Source organism: Pseudophryne corroboree, chromosome 3 (genome assembly GCF_028390025.1).
Source record: "Pseudophryne corroboree isolate aPseCor3 chromosome 3, aPseCor3.hap2, whole genome shotgun sequence".
Taxonomy (NCBI): Eukaryota; Metazoa; Chordata; class Amphibia; order Anura; family Myobatrachidae; genus Pseudophryne; species Pseudophryne corroboree.
The window spans coordinates 166,849,527-166,876,371 of NC_086446.1; the positions used below are offsets into that span (position 1 = coordinate 166,849,527).

Consider the following 26,845-nt stretch of genomic DNA (forward strand, 5'->3'; position numbering starts at 1 on the left):
CAATATGCAAGAGATAGGTGTAAGTACGGTAGAGGGGATACCCGTAACAACTATGGCACGTATAACCTCCTCCCAAAAAGTCGACACCAGAGGGCATATCCATATCATATGCCAAAAGTCTGCTCCCATACTGCCACATTTGGGACATTTTGAGCTGTGGGATCCCCCTATATGTGACAATCGCAGAGGTGACATATATACCCTGTGCAGCACGAACAACTGAATTTGTTGATATCGGACAGATGCTGTTGAAAGCCGGCACGATCCCAGGGCACCCTCCCATATCTCATCCGACACTGGACCAAGATCAGATTCCCACTTGGTCTTGAGGGAGCTAAGGGGGTCTATATGATGCATTTGAAGTAACCGGCCATATATTTTGGATACTAAGTGACCGGATCCCACCGTCTGCAACAGCAATTTGACCGGGGAATCAGTAAACGCCGGCGGGCCATCAGGGAATTGGGCAGACACCGCATGTCTCAATTGAAGGAAGCGATAAAAATACGCAGAGGGGACGTTAAATTCCTGTTGAATCTGCTGGAAGGATCTAAAAAACCCATCAGTGTATAAGTGTCCCAGTGAGGTTACTCCCCATGGTTCCCACACCTCCCTGACTTGAAGCTGATACAACTCTGGCAATCCATATTTATTGTCCAGCGGAGTGTCAGGGTCAATGCCCTGTCCTTGCAGTATCCGGTGCGCCAGTCTCCAAACAGTAATATATTGTTTAATGAGTGGTAGTGCCGACACTTTGACGCTTCCACAGAGAAGCAGTCTCAGTGGGGAACCACCTGGATATTCCTGCAAAACCAGCTGTGAGTGCAAACTTGAAGTGTCAGAATCATTAACCCATTCCCATAAATGTGCTAATTGTGCTGCAAAATAATAAAGACGAAAGTTGGGAAGAGCCAGCCCCCCTGAGGTTTTGGGCCTAGTCAGAGTATTAAGTTTCAACCGTGCCCGTTTACTAGCCCAAACCAAAGAGGACATCAAGCCATCTATCTGTTTGAAAGTTTTCTGGGGGATGTATATTGGGGATTGTTGAAGTATGTACAGGAGTTTGGGCTGAAAAACCATTTTCACCAGGTTAACCCTCCCTGTAACTGTCAAGGGCAATTTCCCCCAGACCTTCACTTTATTGCGAAGATAAGATACTTGCGGTGTAATATTAAGGGAAGTAAATTTATGAGGGTCGTTGGATACCCAAATGCCCAGATACTTAAAGGAATTCACCCATCTTAGCGGGAGAACAACCAATGGGGAGGCAGGGACCTCACCCTGAAACGGGATAATGGAGGATTTCTCCCAATTGATCAGAAGCCCAGAGTAACCTCCGAACTTATTAATAATATCTAAAATCTTAGGCATAGACTCAGCATAGTGATCCACAAATAGCAGGATATCATCGGCATATAGAGCTATTTTCTCCTCCCTGGTGCCCACGGTGTATCCAGTAATCTCAGGGTTCGCTCGCAGAAGACATGCAAGGGGTTCAATGGCTATAGCAAACAGGGTAGGGGACAATGGGCATCCCTGACGAGTGCCTCTGGACAACGGAAAGGAATGTGACACAAAGCCATTCACCGTCACTCTAGCCAGGGGAGAGGAATACAGCAGGCGGACAAATTTGATAAAGCTGGGGCCTATACCAAACTTGTGCATGACCCTCCACAAGTACTCCCACTCCACGGAGTCAAAGGCCTTAGCGGCGTCCAATGATACTACTATGGATGAGGGTGCCTCACGGGGGACCTGGAGATGGGTAAATAGTCGTCTGAGATTTATGGATGTTGATTTATTGGGCATAAATCCCGTCTGATCTGGGTGTATAATCTGCGTAATTACCTTATTTAATCTACTTGCCAGGATTTTGGCCAGAATTTTAACATCGGTCGGTAGAAGGGAGATAGGTCTATAAGAATCAACCTTCCTGTGGTCCTTATCGGGTTTCGGTAGGACAATAATCAATGCCTCCGCCATAGATAATGGGAGGGATTCCTGTGTGAATATTTGACTATATAGCTCAAGCAATTGGGGGACAAAAAAGTCTAAATGACGTTTATATAGCTCAGACGGTATGCCATCGAGCCCTGAAGCCTTCCCATTGGGGGCAGCACTGATCGCATCTACAATCTCCTCTGGTGAAATAGGTGCCTCGAGGAAGTCATGCGCCTCACCAGTCAGCAAGGGGAGCTGTATAGTCTGTAAATATTCGTCTAATTGCATCGGGGTACAGTCTAGTTTAGAGCTATATAATCGCCTATAGTACGACACGAATTCCGACGCAATCTGTGGGGTCTGCACTACAGTGGTACCGTCTGAGGCCTCTATTTCCACCACGGTATTAGCGGATCTCTCACCTCGTGCCAAGGAGGCTAAATATGATCCCGGCCTATCCCCGGAGGCGTAAAAGGTGTGAGAGGAGAAGAGGAGTCTATGCTGAGTCTTTTCCATTAGACACTCCCTCCAATCCCCCTGAGCTGTCAACCATACAGATTTGGAACTATCCAAGCAATCCTGTAAATATTGTGCCTCTGCGGCAACACTTAGGGTCTCTAGCTCGGTCTCCCGGTGCCTGAAAAAGGATTTTAAATTAGCCACTCGTTTAATTAGGGTTCCCCGCAAAAAGGCCTTGAACGCATCCCATAAATTAGAGATAGGTTGCCCAGCCTTGTTTATCTCAAAAAATTCCCGCCACGCAGTCACCAAATCGGAGCCATCTCCCATATGTACAAGCCAAAACGGGTTAAACTTCCACACTGCCTGTCCTCTAGAGCAACCAAAGTCCAGGGTCAATGTTAAAGGGGAGTGATCCGATATACCCCTAGTCTCATATTTGCTATCCCGGACCCTAGGAATCAGATCGCTTGAGAGAAGGGCCAGGTCAATCCTAGAGAACGAGGAGTGAGAGTGTGAGAAGCATGAATATTGTTTAACAGATGGATGTCTCAGTCTCCAAGGATCAACCAGGCCCAGTCCCGACACAACCTCAGCAAAATCATTTCTACCAGAATGTGGACCAGAAGGATTGGTGGAGAATCTATCCATCGCTTTATCCAATACATTGTTGAAATCCCCCACACAAACCACGGGCATACCCGGTGACAAGGCCATAAACCCGGCAACCCTTTTCAGGACATCGGAGGAGTACGGGGGAGGCACATATACGGACAGCAAAAGCAGAGGGGTACAATGGATTTTACACTTTAAAAACACATATCTTCCCCATGGGTCCGTCTGTACTGACTCCAGCGCAAAGGGAACTGTCTTCTTTACAAGGATAGAGACCCCCCGAGAGGCAGAAGTGTGTGTGGAATGGAATGCCCACCCTACCCAGGGTCTCTTAAGGGCTAGGGTCTTGCTGCCCACCAGGTGGGTCTCCATAAGACATATCACATCAGCGGCATATTGCTTAATTTGTCTAAGCACAAGGGATCTCTTGATCTTGTCATTGAGTCCCCGCACATTCCATGACACCAACCTAAGTCCAACCATGAGGGGTCGTTTTGATAATAAGAGAGGCTACAGCCCGCAGCCAGCCAGACCCATCTTCTCTGCATACAAGAGCAGGGCACCACCGCTCAATGAATAGATTCTTAAGCCATACACACTCAAATCTCGACCATCCATACCAGAAACAACCGTAGCCTGTAACTTCCCCCCTCCCCCCACCCTGTACACTACTCCCAACCTGCAGCATACTTGGATCCCTGAACCTAACACCGGCTCAAGCCCAGAGCACACAACTTGTTATACCCTGGGTGGAGCCAAAAATTATAATGGCCCTAAGAAAGAGAAAACAAAACACAAACAAAACAAAACTTCCCCAGCCTGTAGGCTAAATCGCCCCCATAGGATAGAAAAAGGAGCGAAATATACAAAGTCACCCCCTGGGACTAAAGAGCAAAATATAATCGGGTATATTCAGATCACAGATATATCCCTCCTCTCCCCCAGCCCTCCACCCGACATATCCTAGCATTATTAATATAGTAATTGCCTGTATAAGAAGGATAACAAGACAGAAAATCAGGTAAGTAATTAGCCCCCCCACCACCCTCACCTCCTCAGGGAGCAGCATAGATAATTAAACATTTTCCACAACCTGCATCCCCCCAGTAGATATGCAGATAATCTTATCCTGTACATAAATTCTTTTGCAACCACAGTCACAGGGATTAATCACGAATCAGCAAGAGCCCGTCTAGCCGGGAAGCGTCTATCCAGCCATATCATCGCCTCTCGAGGAGCTTCAAAAAATTTGGTCTCACCATCAGCTACCACTCGTAATCGTGATGGAAAGAGCATGGCGTATGGCAATTCAAGTTCCCGGAGTCTCCTCTTAACAGGCAGAAATTGGGCTCTATCTTTCTGCACCTCCACCGCGAAGTCTGGGAAGACCGATATTGGCGACCCGTTCCATTTAAGGGGGCCTTTCGTGCGAGCAAGTTTCAGAACAGTGTCCCGGTCGCGGAAGTGAAGGAACTTGGCGATGAAGGTACGAGGCGGGGCCCCCGGAGGCAACGGGCGCATCGGAACTCTATGAGCTCGTTCTATGGTGAAATGAGGCGAGAATTCATCGGGTCCAAATGCCTTCCGAAGCCACGCCTCTAGAAATTCCTCAGGAGATGAGCCCTCCTCCTTCTCGGGCAGACCGATGAAACGGACATTGTTGCGACGTAGGCGTCCCTCCATATCCGTTAGTTTTTTGCGCACATCAGTCATTTGAGACTCCAAAGTGTCAGTACGCCGCCCCAGCGGGGTGACAGTATCCTCGACATTGGAGATACGGGTTTCGGCCTCACCCACCCTCTCTCTCACCCGTTGTAGGTCCTGGTGTATAATGGAGAGATCAGACTGCACCTGCCCAATTTTATCAGCCAGGCGAGCCTCACTTGCTGTCACGGCATCCAACACTCTTTGTAACGCAGCATCAGGTGGTTCTGTTGAGACAGAGCTGCATGCAGGAGAAGGGGGCGAGGACTCTTCTTGTGTAGTTTCCCTCCGCTGTTGTTGGGGACCGGGGTTGCGGACAAACTTTTCCATTGCGCCTGCCGCCGCATTTTGTTGGCGGCCTTTCACCATTTTGGATAACACAATGCCACCGTATTCGACCAATTATATGTCAAAGCAGTGCAGGCAGAGAGAGGGGGCGCAGGCACCAACTCACTATGTGCGGGCCAAGAAACGCAGGACGAATATATATATATATATATATATATATATATAAAAGGACCAGTGTACCTGACAGTGTGGCTGTGTGTCGGCACTATAGATTTGGAAGCTGTGGTCAGAATCAGGGGGTCAAGCAACTTCCCACCCGCACAAACAGCACCTCCCCGAGGCAGAGCAATGCAGGTCTTCTTTAGTATTATTTACCAGCCTCCAGTCTGGTCTAGCTGCCCAGGCTGCATATAATAGACACTTCCAGCAGGAGAGGTGTGGACTGGAGCAGAGCTGATCCCGTTGCCAACCCCAAGATGGCGCCCAGAAAATCCCACAGTCAGCCCAGCATTATGTTATAGACTTCATGGGACAAAGGCTACTATAGCAGGCAGCGGGGGTATCCCCTGCTCGGCTCACAGGCCGCTCCGGGTTTAGTACAGGGCTGTCAGGGGCGGGTTGCGGAGCTCTGTGTGTGCGGCCCGCCAACCGCAAGATGGCGCCCGGCAGTTGCGGCCCGCCAACCGCAAGATGGCGCCCGGCAGTTTCCCGTACTCTGCACGGCCGCGACAAGTGCCCTGGCCGTCCAGCGGAGAAGTGGAGCAGAGTGATGTGCTGTGCAGGTGGCGGGGCCCCGGCGGTATCCACTCGCCGGCCGCAGGGCACGTCAGGAGAGCCGGGTGGGAGACGAGTGGCACAGCTCCCCTGCAGCTCAATCCAAGATGGCGCCGGCCTCGTGCAGGTCAGGAGCAGCTCAGCCCTTCTAATGTTCCTGGCAGGCACACTGGACACAGGATCCACTTGAGATGAGGCACAGATCGGGCAGCAGATATTCAGGTAGCCGCAGATAGATTTATGCAGTCACACAGGGGGTGTCAGGATGTCTTTTAGGATGTTGTCGGCTGGGGAGCTAGGATTACACGTCCTACTCCATTACTCGTCAGGCCACGCCCCCCTGATGGTGTCGGCATTTGACGTGGTAGAGTATGCTCTATTTCATTCTCGCCCTCTGAGGAGGGTAATCCTTTCCAAGTGGGATAGTCTACCTCATCGGATCAGATCTCACATGATCACTTTGACTCTGGAGGTTCGTCTGCCGCTGATCTGGTGGCTACAGGACCAGCAATTTGAGCAGGGGCCATCCCTTCTGAATCCCCGACAGGGTCCTGCTGACAACGGATGCTAGTCTGAGGGGATGGGGTGTTGTGTTGGAGCAACACTCTCTCTTTAAAGGGTTGCTTGACCAAGGAGGAGTCACTCCTCCCAATAAACATTCTGGAGGTGCGGGCGGTGTTCAATGCATTGACTCTTGCCCTGCCACTGTTACAGAACAGGCCTGTTCAATTACGGTCAGACAATGCCACTACGGTGGCATACATAAACCATCAAGGCGGCACTCGAAGCCACATGGCTATGATGGAAGTGTCAAAAATCTTTTGATGGGTGGAGTACCATCTGCCAGCAATAAAAGGACATGCACGCCGAAGAGTGGAGTCTTCATCCAAAAGTCTTTCAATTCCTAGTGGACAAGTGGGACCTACCAGATGTAGACCTGATGGCATCTCGACACAATCACAAGGTTCCGGTCTTCGGATCAAGGATCAGGGAACCTCAGTGTCCAGACCTCCTCGTACAAGGCCCTTGTCTTTATGCGGACCTGGCCAGACTGGCTTTGATGGCGTAGCTCTTGAAGCATCACTCCTGAGAGCCAAAGGATTCTCTGAGGCGGTTATCCAAACTATGTTAAAAGCCTGTAAACCGGCTTCAGCTCGGATTTATTACAGGGTCTGGAATTCTTACTTCACCTGGTGTGCTGAATTCCAGAATTCTGGCTTTTCTGCACAGAGGCAGGACTTAAGCCTTCATCTGGCCTCCCTCAAGGTTCACATATCTACTTTTGTCGGTATGGATGCAAGTATGCATCTATACTTGGCGTTCATACATTCACTCAGGGTGTCTTACGGATTCAGCCTCCCTATGTCCCTTTGGAGGCTCCATTAGATCTGGCTGTTTTCCTGAATGCCCTGCAGGAGTCTCCATTTGAACCTCTAGGGATGGCTCACGGCCAAGGTCTTGTGTTTACTGGCTATTACCTCTGCTAGAAGGGTGTCGGACTTAGGCGCATTGTCCTGTTGTCCACCCTTACTAATATTTTATAGTGACCGGGCAGTTCTTAGAACTTGCCCAGGTTATTTACCTAAGGTGGTGTCATCTTTTTACCTTAACCAAGAGATTTTGGTTCCGGCCTTTATCTCTTCTGATTTGTCCTCCAAAGAGCGGTCTTTGGTTGTGATAAGGGCTCTCCGTATATATGTGGAGAGGACTGCCTCTATCAGGAGGTCAGACTCCCTTTTTGTCTTGTATGGTTTTCACAAACGTGGCTGGCCTGCGAATAAGCAAACCTTGGCCAGATGTATTAGAATGGTGATTGCACAAGCTTTTGCACAGGCAGGTCTCCCAGCTCCTGCTGCTATTAATGCGCATTCTACTCTGTCTGTTGGACCTTCTTGGGTGGCTCGCCATGGCACGTCTGCAGAACAGTTGTGCAAGGCAGCTGTGAACATGTTTATTAAGTTCTATGCCTTTTGATACTTCTGCCTGCCAGGATACTTCCTTTGGATGACGGTTTCTCATGCCCGCTAAGGCGCGTCCCCTCCCTTGAGGAACTGCTTTAGGACATCCCCAATGTTTGACTGTGGAAACAAATGTAACCTGCTGCAGAAATGGAGTTATGGTAGACTTACCATTGTTAACTCTTTCTGCGAGGTACATTGGGATCCACAGGGTGCTCACCCTGACGCACCTAGCTTCTATGGGTTTGTATGGCATTAGCCGCTGCTCCCTTCTCCTGTCGTGAGAATGTGATTCTAAAAGACTAACATCTACCTTCTCTCTTACCTGCTCCTGCATTGGACTGGTTAACGAAACTGAGCTCACAGTGCCTGGAAGCTGGGTTATAGAGGAGGCCCCTATGCATCCTGTGACAGCCTAAAGCTTTAGCCTGTTGGTGTCTCTGGATCAAGATCAACTCTACACCCTGTTGTTTCCCTGTGGAAACCAATGTACCTCGCAGAAAGAATGGTAATTCTACCGTAACTCCTCCTCTTTTTTTTCTTTTCATTTATTTATATTGATTGGAATTCAAAAAGTTAATCTTATCTATGTATTCTACTCGCAGTGGAAAATCACAATTTATGGATATTCGGTCCTTTTAAAAATCTAAAAAGGTGTTTTGATGCAGTGATCACGTTAATTTTGCTTTGCATTAATAGCTATGCGTTTCTGTGGTTTTACTAGATAAAAAGTCTGAGAATGTTGACATTCCCATGAATGAGTTCAGATCAGGTAACTTTTGCATTTAACATTGACCTCTTTCTTCTACCAATATAATTTCCCACTTTCAAGTGCACTATGGGTGCATAATTTCTATCAGTCACTGCTTAGGTTTTATTTATTTGTTCAATTTAACAGCATTAATGAACTTTTTCCATAAATGTTCCTACACTTATTACTTTACTAGAACCCTGCCACTTGCTGACTTATCCTATTACAGGCATCCATGGGCACCTGTAATAGTGTAAGCTATTTACAAGCTTCTCGATTGTCTTCTGTCTTAATATAAGAGTTTAATGCTGGTTTTGTCTTTGTAAATTTGCAATGAAACACACTATACTATATATATGTATGTATGTATGTATGTGTGTGTGTGTGTATATATATATATATATATATATATATATATATACACATATACATATACATATATATATATATATATATATATATATATATATATATTATAAAACCTCCCCCCCCCCATTTGCTTCAGTGAGTGTGTTTATTCTCCATTCAAATATTCACTCATAGTATCCAAGTAGTCTATAAATTTGCATTGACCCAATTTTTTATTTTATTTTTTAACTCCTTGATTTGACAAAATCTTTAAGAGTAATGTAGCTTTGGGAATTTGGATCAGTTTGTTTTCCTGACCTCTAATACATGCACATGGCCATAAGTATGTGGACACCCATCATATTTGGGAATGGGAGCGGTGGAAAATACCAAACACAAATGGTTCATAAACTCACAGAAGGGTGAAACTCCGCCATTACAGTACAGGTTTTAAGGGTATCCATGCTTGAGTTCAGATGGTTAAATCAAATTGACTGAGGTATTAAGTCACCTATGCTCAAGCATGGCTATCATTAAAACCTGGACAGTAATGGGGGAGTTTGAGAAACTCTGGTGTAGTCTGTTATAACTATACTATATAAATGCCCATGGTTTTGGAATGAGATTTTCAGGACTCGCATACGGGTGTAATGATCGGATGTGCACATAAATTTTGCCATGTAGTGCGTGTTTTATGCCTTGTGTGTTGAATGCTATATATATGTGGTATTATGGACTATTTATTGCAGAATTATGTGTACTACGGTATACCAGTTTGATATTGTAACTAAACAAAAATATCTGATTCAGTGTTAATGTTTTCAAAGTACTTAAGTAGACTGTGTCACATGATTGGCGCTTATCCACTGAACCCAGAAGATATAAAATGGTAAAATGCAGATTTAATTATAAAAAATATATATGTGTGTATATGTATGTATGTATATGTATATGTATATGTGTGTATATATATATATATATATCTCCTATATATTAGCCCAGATCTGTGACTTTGTGCCTCATTTGCTAACGCTGGGCGGAGTCGAGCCATAGATCTCACAGATCTAGGCTAATATATAGGAGATTAGGAGATAGCCATAGGAGATCCCTAATCTATATGTGCGCAATACCTGAGACTGTCAGAGTGGCTGTGATTGTGCAGAGACAACTGCACCACCTTAAGCCTCCATCGCGGCTCTGCCCCCCCCCCCCCCTCGCCAGCCATTGGTTCCCACTCCTATGCAGCCTGCCTCCCCCTCGCCAGCCATTGCTGCAAACTCCGCTCCGACCCCCTTCCGCATTCCATTGGCGGAGTCTCCCCCCGTCGAGCCCCCGCCACACTCCGCCCGCAATTGGCCAGCCGCCGCCAGGAAGCGCTGTGATTGGCAGCCTGTCCAGCTGCCGCTGGAATGCCTGCCTCCTGAGCGAGAACGCGAGGGACAGCCCGTACGCGCCGTCAAGCCTGCCACTGCGCCACACCAGGTAAGCGGTCTCGGCCCCTTCCATTGCTTACGGCTCCATCGACGGCCCGACCCCCGCCGCAAGACATTGCACACACAGCGCCAGGCAGCATTATCACTGGTAGCCCATTCAGCTGCCACTTTAGTAATTGCCTCCTGCTGAGTCCCCACTCACACAGGGAGACGCTGCCAGGCACTACAATTAGTTGCCGGTGCCCTCCCTACCCTGACACTGAGCCCCTCCCCCCCCCCCAGGTATCCAGCCTCATCCCCCGGACCCGCTATATGGAGGGAGCTGGGGACCCAGGGAGACGCTGCCGCCAACGGGACAGCCCGTACGCTCCGTCCCCTGCCACTGAGCCCGCCCATGTAGCCGGCCTCATCCCCCGGACCCGCTATATGGAGGAAGCTGGGGACACAGAGAAACATTGCCGACAGCGAGAGACACGCGGGACAGCCCGTATGCTCCGTCCCCTGCCACTGAGCCTCCCCAGGTAGCCGTCCACATTCCCCAGACACGCTATATGGAGGGAGCTGGGGACACGGAGACGCTGCCGCCAACGGGACAGCGAGGGACAGCCCGTACGCTCCGTCCCCTGCCACTGCGCCCCCCCCAGATAGCCGGCCTCATCCCCTGGCACTGCTATATGGAGGGAGCTGAGGACACAGGGAGATGCAGCGAAATGATTGACACCTGCTGGCTGCACCTGACACAGAACCACTCCTGGTACTCGGCCTCACCCCCCGTCCCCGCTGTATGGAGGGAGCTGGGGATGCTCTGTAGCACGCACACCTGCACGGATCCTGTGCTGCGGGTAGGAGGGCGGCTGAGCACGGCCACAGAATAAGGCTGCCTCCCGCCGCTGCGGCCCACACACCTCCCCGAATCCCCTCTTACTGTCAGCCACTATCCGCTGCCGGTGTTACTGAGCGGTACGCTCCCTCCCGTCACCTGCGGCAGACTAGCCTCGACCCCGTCTCTGAGCCCCTGCCGCCGTAACCCGGACAGCAGGAGCAGCACCAGCAGCAAGTGTGAGGGATCACGCATCCAGTTCACTACAGTGCTGCTCCAGGAGATTGTGTGTGTGCTGTCTGGGGTATAGTGCGTTCATGGGAGTGTCTGCCTCATGTGTGAATGGTTGGCTGCATATACAGTACCCATCCCCCACCCACACCACCACCGCACCCGCCCCTCCACCACCCACAGGAACCTCACACCCGTCCCTCCACCACCCACAGAGCCCCCGGACCCCCTCCCCCATCCGCGAAAACCCTGCACTCGCCCCTCCCCAACCTGTGTCTCCTCCTAGCCCCCTACCCCACCTGTGATACCCACACACCCGCCCCTTTACCCTCCGCAGCGCCTCTGAACCCCCTCCTCCATCCGCGGCACCCCCTACCTGCCCCTCCCCCACCCGCGGCGCCTTCAGACCCTCTACCCGACCCGCCCCTTCCTCACCCACAGCACCTCCGGAACCCCTCCCCCTTCCATCGCAGCCCTGCACCTGCCCCTCCCACACACACACGTAATGCCCATACCTACCCCACCTGCAGCCCCTCCGGACCCCTTCCCCCATTTGCTGCCTCCACACCCCTGACCCTATCCCACCCGTAGAACCTCCCCACCCCCTCCCCCTTCTGCGCATCCTTACCCCCCCATACGCACCTCCCCCAACCATAGCATCTCCGGACACCCTCCCCATCCGTGAAACCTCTGCAAACACCCCTCTCCAACCCGCGGCACCCCCTCCCCCATCCACGTTTCCCCCGCACCTGCCACTCCCCCAACCACAGCACCTACTAGGTGACATATCGTGCGCTGTGCACACCATCACAAGGGACTACGGCCCCTTAACCATCGCACGCCCTTTGTCCATATTTCACCACTCACTAAATTATGCTTGGCGCAAATACTCCATGTAATAAAAATGTTGGGGCGTGCAAGGGTTAAGGGGGCGTAGCCCCTTCCGACGGTGTGAAGAGCGCCCGCAGGGCGCGATGAATCACCTAGAGTGTATGTGTGTGTATATATATATATATATATATATCTATATCTATATATATCTATACCTATACCAAATTTGTCCAGCCGGCACTCCACAGGATATGTAGCTAACTTGCCAGGGTGTGCTCCAGAGGTTAGTCAGCCTCAATCATATTCTCCCAATAATAGTCACTCTTGGACTGTCATTCAGGTGAAGAAAATAGGTGCTTTATTCAACGTTTCGGGGTACTGCCCCCCGTCATCAGGACACACATATATATATTTAGACAATAATATACACTATTAGATCTGGCACTCTCTCATTAGCATAAAGTCTATGACATAGGCTGGAGAAAAGTTAAAATCCTACCATGGATGATGTATTGGAGCCGCAGGTGTAACTGTGCAGAGTAACCAGGTTCTCCCTGCACATGGCTCCAAAGCTTGAACCGAAAGGTTTACCAGTATAGCCGGCGGTATTCTTCTTTGTAGTAATCACAGGTGAAGCATCCAATGCGTTTCGAGACACCGCAGGACTCTTCAAGGCTTGGTCTCTTCTTCAAAGCTTGAAGAAAAGACCTACTGTGTCTCGAAATGCGTTGGTAGCTTCACCTGTGATTACTACAAAGTACCTTTGATACTATATTGAGCCTTTGGGCTCTTAAACTGTAGTTGCCATGCTCTTGACCATTTCTCAAGTCTGCCTAGATCATCAATCATTTGTTTTACCACGTGATTTGTCTACCCTGTTACATATCTGTGTCATCTGCAAAAAGGCATACTTTCCCTTCAATATAATTTGCAAAATCACCAACAAAGATATTAAGGAGCACTGGACCAAGTACATATCCCTGGGGTACTCCACTGGTAAAATTTAATTCCATAGAAGGCACTCCATTTACTACAACTGTCTGTCTGTTTCCTATCCTGCAACCAGGTTTTTATCCATTTAACTGTTTTATAATCCAATACTACACCCTTGAGGTTATTAAGTGGTCCGTGACGTGGGACAGTATCAAATACCTTTACTAAAGTCTACATATGCTACAACTACGCCCATCTCCCCCCCCCCCCCCCCCACCCCCACCCTCCTCTTTTGATCTATTATTTTGGACACTGATGCAACAAAAGTCAATAAAATTTGTTTGGGATGATCTCATTTGATTTAAGATATTCCATTACTGTTTATTTTAACAGTGTGTCTATTACTTTCCCTACTACTGATTTAAGGCTTACTGGTCTGTAGTTAGTTCTTCCTTGCTTTCACTTTTGTGCAGTGGAACTACATTTGCTCTTTTCCAGTCCTCTGGAATTGCACCTGTATCTAGTGACTGGTTGAATAAATCTGTTAATGGCGTTGCCAGCACATCTTTTAGCTTTTTTTGTATTTTTGGATGTATCCCATCTGGCCCTATTGATTTATTAACTTTCAGTTTTGAAACTTCTGTTAGGACTTACTCCTCTGTAAAAGTACTTTCATCTACCTTTATTTTTATGATTGCATGTGTATTTTTATTTCTAGGATTCCAGTTTTGCACATGTCCTCTACTCCTAGTTCCTATGTTAGTATTTTTCAAAGGATGCTTGGTACCACTTTCTTGAGAGCAGTTTGACCTTATGGCGGGTGTTTGTATTATGAGCTAATGAGGGTTTTGTTTTTAAATTGACTTTTTTGTGTTTGCTTAATACAGGTTGAGTATCCCTTATCCAAAATGCTCGGGACCAGAAGTTTTTTGGATATCGGATTTTTCCGTATTTTGGAATAATTGCATATCATAATGAGATATCATGGCGATGGGACCCAAGTCTAAGCACAGAAAGCATTTATGTCTCATATACACAATATACACACAGCCTGAAAGTCATTTTAGCCAATATTTATAATAACTTTTTGCATTAAACAAAGTGTGTGTACATTCGCACAATTCATTTGTTTCATATACACCTTATACACACAGCCTGAAGGTCATTTTAATACAATATTTCTCTTACGTCCTAGAGGATGCTGGGGACTCCGTAAGGACCATGGGGTATAGACGGGCTCCGCAGGAGACATGGGCACTATAAAAAACTTTAGATGGGTGTGCACTGGCTCCTCCCTCTATGCCCCTCCTCCAGACCTCAGTTAGATACTGTGCCCAGAGGAGACTGGGTGCATTACAGGGGAGCTCTCCTGAGTTTCTCTGAAAAAGAATTTTGTTAGGTTTTTTATTTTCAGGGAGCACTGCTGGCAACAGGCTCCCTGCATCGTGGGACTGAGGAGAGAGAAGCAGACTTACTTAAATGATAGGCTCTGCTTCTTAGGCTACTGGACACCATTAGCTCCAGAGGGTCGGAACGCAGGTCTCACCCTCGCCGTTTGTCCTGGAGCCGCGCCGCCGTCGTCCTCACAGAGCCGGACGATAGAAGCTGGGTGAGTGTTAGAAGAAAGAAGACTTCAAAGGCGGCAGAACACTTCAGATCTTCTCTGAGGTAATTGCTCCCACACACAACACACACTCCAGGCACTGATGGGTGCAGGGGGGGGGGGGGGGCGCGCCCTGGGCAGCAATAATAAACCTCTAGGACTGGCTAATAAGTTATATAGGCTGCGGAGGCAGTAGATTATACAATCCCCGCCAGTATTGAAAATTTGAGCGGGAACGAAGCCCTCCGCGGAGGGGGCGGAGCTTGATCCCACAGCACTAACCAGCGCCATTTTCTCCACAGCACACTGCAGAGAAGCTGGCTCCTTGGACTCTCCCCTGCTTAACACAGTGACAGAGGGCAAAAAGAGGGAGGGGCACTTATAATTGGCGCAGTGAGTGTATATTGATATATATAAATGCGCTGTTTATCTGGAAATGTTATTTCCAGTGTCAGTTGGCGCTGGGTGTGTGCTGGCATACTCTCTCTCTCTGTCTCTCCAAGGGGCCTTTTTGGGGAACTGTCTCCATATACATATATCCCTGTGTGTGGGGGTGTCGGTACGCGTGTGTCGGCATGTCTGAAGCGGAAGGCTCATCTGAGGAGGAGAAGGAGGTGGAGCAGATTGTGGTGTCTCCGTCGGCAACGCCGACACCTGATTGGTTGGATATGTGGAATGTTTTAAATGCAAATGTGACTTTATTACATAAGAGATTGGACAAAGCAGAGTCCAGGGATAATACAGGGAGTCAATCAATGGCTTTGACGGTGTCACAGGGCCCTTCAGGGTCTCAAAAACGTCCCCTATCCCAAATAGCAGACACTGATACCGACACGGATTCTGACTCCAGTGTCGACTACGATGATGCAAGGTTACACCCAAGGGTGGCCAAAAGTATTCATTATATGATTATTGCAAAAAAAGATGTTTTGCATCTCACAGAAAAGAAACCTGAGGTAACGTTTCCCCCATCTCATGAGCTGAACGCGCTATTTGAAAAGGCTTGGGAAACTCCAGACAAGAAACTGCAGATTCCCAAGAGAATTCTTATGGCATACTCTTTCCCTGCACAGGACAGGGTACGGTGGGAATCCTTGCCCAGGGTGGACAAAGCTTTAACGCGCTTATCCAAGAAGGTGGCGCTACCGTCTCCAGACACGGCAACCCTCAAGGATCCTGCTGATCGCAGACAGGAAACCACTTTAAAATCAATTTATACACATACGGGTGCTTTGCTCAGACCGGCAATAGCATCGGCTTGGGTTTGTAGTGCTGTAGCAGCTTGGACAGATACCTTGTCAGCTGATATTGATACCCTTGATAGGGATACCATTTTATTGACCTTAGGTCACATCAAAGACGCAGTCTTATATATGAGAGACGCTCAGAGAGACGTTGATCTACTAGGTTCGAGGGCCAACGCCATGGCGATTTCGGCTAGGCGAGCACTGTGGACCCGCCAATGGACGGGTGATGCCGACTCAAAGAGGCATATGGAAATTTTACCTTACAAGGGTGAGGTTTTATTTGGGGAAGGTCTCGCGGACCTGGTTTCCACAGCTACCGCGGGTAAATCTACTTTTTTGCCTTATATTCCTCCACAGCAAAAGAAAACACCACAGTATCAGATGCATCCTTTCGGTCACATAAGTCCAGAAGAGGTCGAGGCTCTTCCTTCCTCGTCAGAGGTAAGGGTAGAGGGAAAAGAATGCCTGCTACGGCTAGTTCCCAGGAGCAGAAGTCCTCCCCGGCTTCTACTATATCCACCGCATGACGCTGGGGCTCCACTGAGGGAGTCCGCGCCGGTGGGGGCACGTCTTCGACTCTTCAGCCACGTCTGGGTTCAGTCGGACGTGGATCCTTGGGCAATGGAAATTGTATCCCAAGGCTACAAGCTGGAATTCGAAGACGTGCCTCCTCGCCGATTCTTCAAATCTGCTTTACCAGCTTCTCCCCAGAGAGGGAGATAGTTTTAGCTGCAATTCAAAAGCTGTGTCAACAGCAAGTGATTATCAAGGTTCACCTAATACAACAGGGAAAAGGGTATTATTCAACCCTGTTTGTGGTCCCGAAACCGGATGGCTTGGTCAGACCCATTCTAAATTTAAAATCCCTAAACCTGTACTTAAAAAGGTTCAAGTTCAAGATGGAATCGCTCAGGGCAGTTATCTCCAGCCTGGAAGGGGGGGATTTTATGGTGTCACTAGACATAAAGGATGCATACCTTCACGTCCCCATATATCCTCCTCATCAGGCATTTGCTGTACAGGACTGTCATTACCTGTTTCAGACGTTGCCGTTTGGGCTTACCACGACCCCGAGGGTTTTCACCAAGGTAATGGCAGAAATGATGGTTCTCCTTCGCAGTCAAGGAGTCACAATTATCCCGTACTTGGATGATCTCCTGATAAAAGCGAGATCAAAGGAACAGTTGCAGAAAAGTGTGTCGCTCTCCCTGAGAGTGCTGCAGCAGCATGGTTGGATTCTAAATCTACCAAAGTCACAGTTGATTCCAACGACTCGACTATCTTTTCTAGGCATGATTCTGGACACGGAACAAAAGAGGGTTTTTCTCCCAAAGGAAAAAGCCCAGGAACTCCAGAACATGGTCAGAGACCTGCTAAAACCAAAAAGAGTGTCAGTCCATCAATGCACTCGAGTACTGTGGAAAATGGTGGCGACCTACGAGGCCATCCCCTTCGGCAGGTTTCATGCGAGGACTTTTCAGTGGAACCTTCTGGGCAAGTCGTCCGGGTCCCATCTTCAAATACATCAGAAAATAACCCTGTCCCCCAGGGTCTCTCTCCTGTGGTGGCTGCAGAGTGCTCACCTTCTAGAGGGTTGCAGGTTCGGCATTCAAGACTGGGTTTTGGTGACCACAGACGCGAGCCTCCGAGGATGGGGAGCAGTCACACAAGGAAGGAATTTTCAGGGACTATGGTCAAGCCAGGAGGCTTGTCTACACATCAACATACTGGAATTAAGGGCCATATACAACGGCCTACGACAAGCGGAGAATCTTCTTCGCGACCTACCGCTTCTGATTCAATCAGACAACGTCTCAGCCGTGGCTCATGTAAACCGCCAAGGCGGGACATGGAGCAGAGTGGCAATGGCGGAAGCCACCAGGTTTCTGCGCTGGGCAGAAAATCACGTAAGCGCTCTGTCAGCGGTATTCATTCCGGGAGTGGACAACTAGGAAGCAGACTTCCTCAGCAGACACGATCTCCATCCAGGAGAGTGGGGACTTCATCAAGAAGTTTTTGCAGCGATAACAAGTCTTTGGGGACTTCCTCAAATAGACATGATGGCGTCACGCCTCAACAAGAAGCATCGGAGGTATTGTGCCAGGTCAAGGGACCAAAAGACAGTAGCAATGGATGCCCTGGTGACACCGTGGGTGTTTCAGTCGGTCTATGTGTTCCCTCCTCTTCCGCTCATCTCAAAAATATTGAGAATCGGAAGACGAACAAGAGTGCAGACAATACTCATTGTTCCAGATTGGCCTCGAAGGGCCTGGTATTCGGATCTTCAGAAAATGCTCACAGAAGATCCGTGTCCTCTTCCTCTCAGAGAGGACCTGTTGCAACAGGGGCCCTGCGTGTTCAAAGACTTACCGCGGTTACGTTTGACGGCATGGCGGTTGAACACCAAATCCTAGCTGGGAAAGGTATTCCGGAGGGGGTCATCCCAACTCTGATAAAGGCTAGGAAGGAGGTGACGGCAAAACATTATCACCGTATCTGGAGGAAGTATATATCTTGGTGTGAAGCTAAGGATGCTCCTACGGAAGATTTCCGCATGGGCCGTTTTCTCCACTTTCTACAGACATAAGTGGATATGGGCCTAAAGTTAGGCTCCATTAAGGTACAGATTTCGGCCCTATCTATATTTTTCCAGAAGGAATTGGCTTCTCTCCCAGAAGTCCAGACTTTTGTAAAGTGAGTGCTACACATCCAGCCTCCTTTTGTGCCCCCAGTGGCACCATGGGACCTTGACGTGGTGTTACAGTTCCTAAAATGTCACTGGTTTGAGCCTCTTCAAACAGTTGAATTAAAATTTCTCACTTGGAAGGTGGTCATATTGTTGGCCTTGGCATCTGCTAGGTGGGTGTCCGAATTGGCGGCTTTGTCTCATAAGAGCCCCGATCTCATTTTCCATGTGGATAGAGCTGAGTTGAGGACTCGTCCTCAATTTTTGCTTAAGGTGCTGTCATCGTTTCATATGAACCAACCTATTTTGGTGCCTGTGGCTACGGGAGACTTGGAGGATTCCAAGCCCCTTGATGTAGTCGGGGCCTTAAAAATTTACGTAGCCAGGACGACTCGGATTAGGAAAACAGAAGCACTGTTTGTCCTGTATGCAGCCAACAAGGTTGGCGCTCCTGCTTCTAAGCAGACTATTGCTCGCTGGATCTGTAACACGATTCAGCAGGCTCATTCTACGGCTGGATTGCTGTTACCGAGTTCGGTAAAGGCCCATTCCACTAGGAAGGTGGGCTCTTCTTGGGCGGCTGCCCGTGGCGTCTCAGCTTTACAGCTTTGCCGAGCGGCTACTTGGTCGGGTTCAAACACTTTTGCAAAATTCTACAAGTTTGATACCCTGGCTGATGAGGACCTCATGTTTGCTCAATCGGTGCTGAAGAGTCATCTGCACTCTCCTGCCCGTTTGGGAGCTTTGGTATAATCCCCATGGTCCTTACGGAGTCTCCAGCATCCTCTAGGACGTAAGAGAAAATAAGATTTTAAACCTACCGGTAAATCTTTTTCTCCTAGTCCGTAGAGGATGCTGGGCGCCCGTCCCAGTGCGGACATATTTCTGCATGACTTGTATATAGTGGTTGCTTACATAAGGGTTATGTTACAGTTAAGATCAGTTGTTGGCTGATACTGTTTTGTTCATACTGTTAACTGGTTGCGTATATTCCATGTTATACAGTGTGGATGGTGTGGGCTGGTATGAATCTTGCCCTTAGATTAACAAAAATCCTTTCCTCGTACTGTCAGTCTCCCCTGGGCACGGTTTCTCTAACTGAGGTCTGGAAGAGGGGCATAGAGGGAGGAGCCAGTGCACACCCATCTAAAGTACTTTATAGTGCCCATGTCTCCTGCGGAGCCCGTCTATACCCGATGGTCCTTACGGAGTCCCCAGCATCCCCTACGGACTAGGAGAAAAAGATTAACCGGTAGGTTTAAAATCTTATTTTTTAATAACTTTGTGTATCAAACAAAGTTTGTGTACATTGAGCCATCAGAAAACAAAGGTTTCAGTATCTCACTCGCGCTCAAAAAAATTCCGTGTTTCTAAATATTCCGTATTTCGGAATATTTGGATATGGGAAACTCAACCTGTATGCAGCATTCTCCTTTTTACAGATTGCAAACACCAGTCATATGTCAGGTCATAGTATTTTTAACACAAGTAGTCTGCTCAGGTATTGACTTCCAGAGCAGACTGCTTTTATATGCACATATTTTATTGGGGACAGGTGTAGTATCCTGCACTAGTAATCCGTATCTTAAATCAAGCAGATTGTCTAGGTCAGGGGTGTCCAACCTTTCACCTTCCCTGGGCCACATTAGAAGATGAAAATTTGTTTTGGGCCACAAATAAAATAAAATAACAGTAACGATACCTGATCATCCAAAAAAACCATAGAAAACATAGTTAACATATTAAACTTACTTGTAGCTGTGCCCCTGTAGCTGCGTCCCTTGTAGTTGTGCCCCTGTAGCTGCGCCCCTTGTAGCTGCGCCCCTTGTAGCTGCACCCCTTGTAGTTGTGCCCCTTGTAGTTGTGCCCCTTGTAGTTGTGCCCCTTGTAGTTGTGCCCCTGTAGCTGTGCCCCTGTAGCTGCCCCCTTGTACTGTGCCCCTTGTAGCTGCGTCCCTTGTAGCTGTGCCCCTGTAGCTGCGTCCCTTGTAGCTGTGCCACTATAGCTGCCCCCTTGTAGCTGCCCCCTTCTAGTTGTGCCCCTTGTAGCTGTGCCCCTTGTACTGTGCCCCTTGTAGTTGTGCCCCTGTAGCTGCCCCCTTGTACTGTGCCCCTTGTAGCTGCCCCCTTGTACTGTGCCCCTTGTAGCTGCCCCCTTGTACTGTGCCCCTTGTAGCTGCCCCCTTGTACTGTGCCCCTTGTAGCTGCCCCCTTGTACTGTGCCCCTTGTAGCTGCCCCCTTGTAGCTGCCCCCTTGTACTGTGCCCCTTGTAGTTGTGCCCCTTGTAGCTGCCCCCTTGTAGTTGTGCCCCTTGTAGCTGCCACCTTGTACTGTGCCCCTTGTAGTTGTGCCCCTTGTAGTTGTGCCCCTTGTAGCTGCCACCTTGTACTGTGCCCCTTGTAGTTGTGCCCCTTGTAGTTGTGCCCCTTGTAGTTGTGCCCCTGTAGCTGCCACCTTGTACTGTGCCCCTTGTAGTTGTGCCCCTTGTAGTTGTGCCCCTGTAGCTGCCCCCTTGTACTGTGCCCCTTGTAGTTGCGCCCCTTGTAGTTGTGCCCCTGTAGTTGTGCCCCTTGTACTGTGCCCCTGTAGCTGTGCCCTTGTAGCTGTGCCCTTGTAGCTGTGCCCTTGTAGATGTGCCCCTTGTAGCTGTGCCACTATAGCTGTGCCCCTTGTAGCTGCGTCCCTTGTAGTTGTGCCCCTGTAGCTGCGCCCCTTGTAGCTGTGCCACTATAGCTGCGCCCCTTGTACTGTGCCCCTTGTAGTTGTGCCCCTGTAGCTGTGCCCCTTGTACTGTGCCCCTTCTAGTTGTGCCCCTTGTAGTTGTGGCCCTGTAGCTGCCCCCTTGTACTGTGCCCCTTGTAGCTGCCCCCTTGTACTGTGCCCCTTGTAGTTGTGGCCCTGTAGCTGCCCCCTTGTACTATGCCCCTTGTAGTTGTGGCCCTGTAGCTGCCCCCTTGTACTGTGCCCCTTGTAGTTGTGGCCCTGTAGCTGCCCCCTTCTACTGTGCCCCTTGTAGCTGCGCCCTTGTACTGTGCCCCTTGTAGCTGTAAAAAAAAACACACACACGCACAAACACATACTTACCGCTCCTGCAGCGCTGCCTCCGTCTCCGTCCGCCGCTCCACGTGTTCTTGTACAACCAACTTCTCCCCTGGGCTCCTCTACTCTCGCGCTGCTCAGTCACGTGTGCCGCTATGCAGCAGAGGAGGGCTACACTGTGACTGACAGCGGAGAGGGCGTGAGCTGGTGCTGGTCCCAGCAGCAGCAATCCAATCAGGATGTGCTGACAGCCTGCTGGGGCTGGCTCAGCCTCACATGTGGTGTCCGTACTCCGGTAAAAAAAAACCTCTGCTGCAGTGCTGCTCCTGGGCCGCATTACTAGCCGACTTGGGCCGCATGCGGCCCGCGGGCCGCGGGTTGGACAAGCCTGGTCTAGGTGCTAAGGCCACGTTTTTTTCATGCCAACATTCTGCTCTGTGTTCTAATCTTGGCGAAGGAACAATGATAGTCATTCCATCGCTGGAAGTACTTTTTCTAAGTGTTGTTTTTTTTTTTTTTTAAGGTAATCTGTTATGTGGCACTTCCATATCTGCTGCGTAATGAGGTTAAACTGCCTATAAAAAGATCGGCAAAAAAAGACTCTCCAGTGCTTTTTTGTGTCCACTCCTGTGGGATGTGGTGGTCGGGTTAGTCAACAAGTTTTTAGTTTGCCTCTTGTGCCTTCTCCTTGAACAGCGCCCTTTATCCCAATTCTATCCACTATCCCTTCGGCTTGATTAAGTCTTAAGAGAAACTGATGTAATGGTGAAAACCAAAAATTGACTCAGAAGATTTTTTTTTTATTTTCTTGTCATTCAAAACATTTTTGTCATGTTTTGGATCCATTACTTTGCTGTGCCCAGGTGTTTTAATGAAAAAAAAAAAATAAAGGTATATTTAAAAAACAGATTGTTTTGTAATAAAAAGAATTGGTAGTACATATACTAATGGTGAACATTGATTCTGAAATGCGATGCGCCCAAAATGTTACAAATTATGTAGCAGGATATGTAATATACAGTAGATTTGTCTAACTGCCTGGAGCATGTGTTAGCTGTACGCTACCAACATGAGTGTTGTTTTGTCATGGAATATAATCTTTTCCTAATATAGGACATTCCCTTTCCTCTTTAGGTTATTTTATGTGTTTGTGCGTCTATATTTTAATTTGTTTTAATGCGGGAAGAAACTGCATTGCAGAGGTGGAATTAATGTACAAGTGGTCAATGATGTTATCCTATTAACACTTTTTTGTGTTTGTTTTTTATGTCACTCTCTTAGAACCATATCCACACAATGGGGAAAATAGCACTCGTCACCTAAACCGCTCTGGAGATCTCTCGGAACTGGAACCTCTCAAAGTAAGTGTTGCATCATGAGATCTTCTTATTTACTTTTTCTTTTCATCTCTCTCATGTTTGTACACTCTGGTTGTGTGCCATGCCCTACTGTATGATCCATTGATTTACTTTCACTGCATCTTGAATACTAATTAAAATGTTTGATACCTATCTCGGATGCAAGTTTGGTATGCACTGCCACTACATGAAGGGTTAGAGGTATTAAGTCAGTATGGGGGAGAAGCGGTATCAGTGCCGTTATGTGCACTGATGCAGCTTCTCCCCCATGTATGAAGGAGATGTGTGTAAATAGCACTCCTGTCATTATCGGTGCTGCGTTCTGTAAAAGAGCGTGCTGATAGTATGTGCAATGTATGAACAGTCCGTAGCACTGACTGTTCCGACAACTGCAGCTATCTCAACAGCTGCAGGTGTCGTTGCTTATTCACCACAACGGAAATATCTCTGTCCTTGGCTGCGGTGGCTGCCAGCTTTGGGCTGCATGTGAGATCTTGCATCAGCAAAGTCCAAATTGGAGCTGGAAGTTGAACAAACAATCTTGAAGATAGCGATGTAAGCTCCCACTCATGAAACAGTTGGAAGTGAGGACACCTAACCGGTTTCTCAGCCCTAAATTAACTGCTCAATTCCTTAGAGGTAATGATTGTCTTGTTAGTCTTCCAGCTTCAACTGGGACTTTGCTAAAGCATCAGCACAATTACAGCACTCAGCAACTGTGACCATTGCCACAGTGCTGCTCTGTAGCACAGACGGAGCATCTTCACAGCTGTCACCACCTTCCACCTAGCACACCTATAAATAACACAAGGAGTGCTGCAGCAGATCTGCTACACTGCTCACAATACAGCAGTGTTGGCACTAAGGATCTCTTTAACCGCCCATCACAAGTTTTCACAGAGGGGTCAAGCTCCAGGCGTTCTGACTTGCAATGATATATTATTCTAGTGGGATTTCTTCTGTCTAGGAAGATGCTATTACAGTTATTTATATATAAATCTAATTGCCCATCTTATTTACCACGCTGAATATTTATGTATATGGTGAACTCGGCATTGCATGCAGCTGTCTGGGGTTCACTCAGACAATTACAATGGGCAATGCCCAGAAGTAACAAATGTTTTTTAATTTTTTTTGTTTACAAGGACGTTGAACCTAGGCAGGCTCTCTTCATGACTAGCCATTTACATTGCTTATACAAGGCGCCTCGATGCTTTCACAAGCTGTTTTGTATTGGTTTTTTCCACCAAGTTTGTTTTCATTATTTAGTTATTCAACTACATTGTTGCCATGTTTTCACTGTTAAATACACATTATTGTTTTGTCAAGTTTATTCCGGCTGACAGAGTACGTGGTTGCTGTAGGTTTCCATTTATTATTATATTGTTCCTATTATGATTTTTTTTTCTTGAGCTCTAGGTACCTACCATTTTATATTATTTTTATTGCTGCATTAATAAATATATACGGTATGTGCTAAATCTCTCAGCGCTCTTAGTCTTAATTTTTAGCTTGTAGCTTTTATGGGTTAGTCACTCCTTTCTGGCGAGCTGCTTCTAGATTTCTATTCTATTTATTAGACTACTAAGTGAAGCACCAAATTTAATTTCTCCACTTGTTCATATTGACTGACAGCTTTGCAAAAATGCACGGCGTTGATTGGTTGCATGCACAGGGGCGGGTCTTGATGTCACAGGAACTCCTCCTCAACGTTTTGACCTGTCAAAGACGTGTTCCTAATGTCGGAGGAGTTGCAGCTGTTGGTCACTTTAGTGGGCCATACTGTAGTGCTTTTGTTTGTTTTCAGAAAGCAAGCATAACATGTAAATTTACTTTCATGGTTAGAGTCTAAACTGTCAATTTGGGAACAAAGTTGAGGTTTGAAGAGTTCAAGTTGTAAAGAATGGGGAGAGTGTACATTGGGCAAGTGGCGTATGTACCACTGTTAAGTATAGCCTTAGTCATTCACATTTCCTCACTGCTCTGCGCAATCCTAATCTCATTACTAACGGTCTCTATCACAGGAGAGATCTTTCAGTGCTGGGGGCTCCTTGGATCTTGGGGATGCTGAGGACCAACCAGTCTAACTCTTCATCTTTCGCATGTGTATGTAACGCAAGCTGTGTGTGATTGTCTTCCATTTGTCCATGGTGTTTTATGTGCCTATCCCTAGTTTGTGCGTATAGTCCTCTAGATCAGTGGCTTCCAATCTTTAAGTCATGGTACACAAAGTGAAATCAGACTTTATAAGTCACACAAGTATTTGTAAAAGGCATTTGCAGCCACAACATCAGCAACTTGTATAATATAATTCCATTTGTGTGACGCTAGAAGAAATGTGAATGTGCAGCATAATGTTGCCGAAGTGCCCCATTGCTTCTCTTGCCACCACAAGAGGGAATTCCCAAGGATCACGCTATGTACCAGGCGTGGCATCTGATGATTACTAACCTGCTTGTAGACTGACTTAATGATTAATACTATCTTCTCCAAGTTCAGTGATAAAACATCAAGAAGGGTGTTTAGATTCAGTGTACATCACCACTTAGTGCAGTAACTAAACATTGCTATTTTTCCTGCACTCCTTTATTGGGGAAAACATTGGCACTGTTTATGGCCACAAAGTGCCTATGACGTCTGGGGTCACTGTGTCCATCACGCTAATTGAATTCTCCTCTTGTACTATAAGTAACGCACGTTTACATAATACGAAAACAACTTGCTTATGATCATTGTCCTATGATCATTAAAAGGAATCCATAGGTAATAGACGTCTACTAAGGACATTAGACAAGATCTTTGATACAGTGCTGCGACACAGATTGGGAGCCACTGTTCTGTCATGTATACCATGCCTCTGACATCTGTGTTTTGTTTGCAGGGTGATGCTCATGCTTGAGTGATCTTCACGGAGATACTGGACCAGGGACGCTTCATCTTTTACCCCTCACTGCCTGTCTTTCCCAATCTCAAACCCCCTCCCCTCGTCTCTCTGCTGAATTCTGGAGATAATTTGTGGACTGTAAATTACTGTGACCATTACGGAATACTGGGACACGAGGCGCAGGAGACGCGATAACACTGGAATATCGCAATAGTAACAGACTGACAGTGTAAATATGGGAACACTAACATATCATGATATGGCTGATACTGCGACACTAACAGTCTTTCAGGACAGATAATTGTGGTGCAATTGTTCTGGCACCACCTACTTCTGATTTTTATAGGCTTATTTTTTTTTCCTGGGTGATTTGGTTACATGTTCCTCTTATGACACACTTAATTTTATATTTTTGTTTTGCTCCCCCTTTTTTTTTGTTTTTTTTTTGTTTGTTTGTTTTTTCTTTATCCCCCCCCCCTTCCCTTTTCTCTGAATCACCAGTGGCCTTTTCTTGGGGGATAAAGGGAGGTGGCTGTGTAATGGAGTCCCCTAACCCAACCCCATCTTGCTTCCCTCCAGACCTTTTCATAACAATCTGATGCCAAGGATTGTGTTTTTTATAAATAAAATTTTTAAGACAATCGTAATAAAAAGAAAATGACTTGCGTCTTATTTTTTTCATGTTACTTTTACACTTTTAAGTGTTGTAGCAGTGTGTTCATTTTGTGAGCCTATTCCAATAGAACACGGTCTGCCCCTACAGTTAAGTAAAGAAAGAACTTAAAAAGAAGTTGAAGCTTGGATTTTGATCTTAATTTTTTTGCTCTCTCCTAAAACTTTGGTGGATACCACATAGGAAGGGTTCCGACATGAATGGTTGACCATGCTAAGGTCAACATAGTCAACATGGACTAATAGTCGACACATGAAAATTTTCGACAT

General features: G+C 47.5%; 1 protein-coding gene across 6 annotated transcripts in view; it reads left to right on the top strand.

Annotated features, from left to right (window-relative positions):
- The window catches only part of LOC135055015 (catenin delta-1-like), a 259,589-nt gene extending 233,028 nt beyond the window's left edge, over positions 1-26,561 (top strand). For 4 of the 6 annotated variants that reach the window (XM_063958562.1, XM_063958567.1, XM_063958565.1 and 1 more), the window contains 4 exons: positions 8,464-8,511; positions 22,943-23,022; positions 25,044-25,125; positions 25,901-26,561. In XM_063958562.1, coding sequence (XP_063814632.1) covers positions 8,464-8,511; positions 22,943-23,022; positions 25,044-25,106 — 191 coding nt within the window. In that variant the 3' untranslated portion in view covers positions 25,107-25,125; positions 25,901-26,561. The remainder of the gene's footprint in view (positions 1-8,463; positions 8,512-22,942; positions 23,023-25,043; positions 25,126-25,900) is intronic. The other 2 variants (XM_063958563.1, XM_063958564.1) reach the window with 2 other exon arrangements.
- Positions 26,562-26,845: the final 284 nt, after the last annotated feature.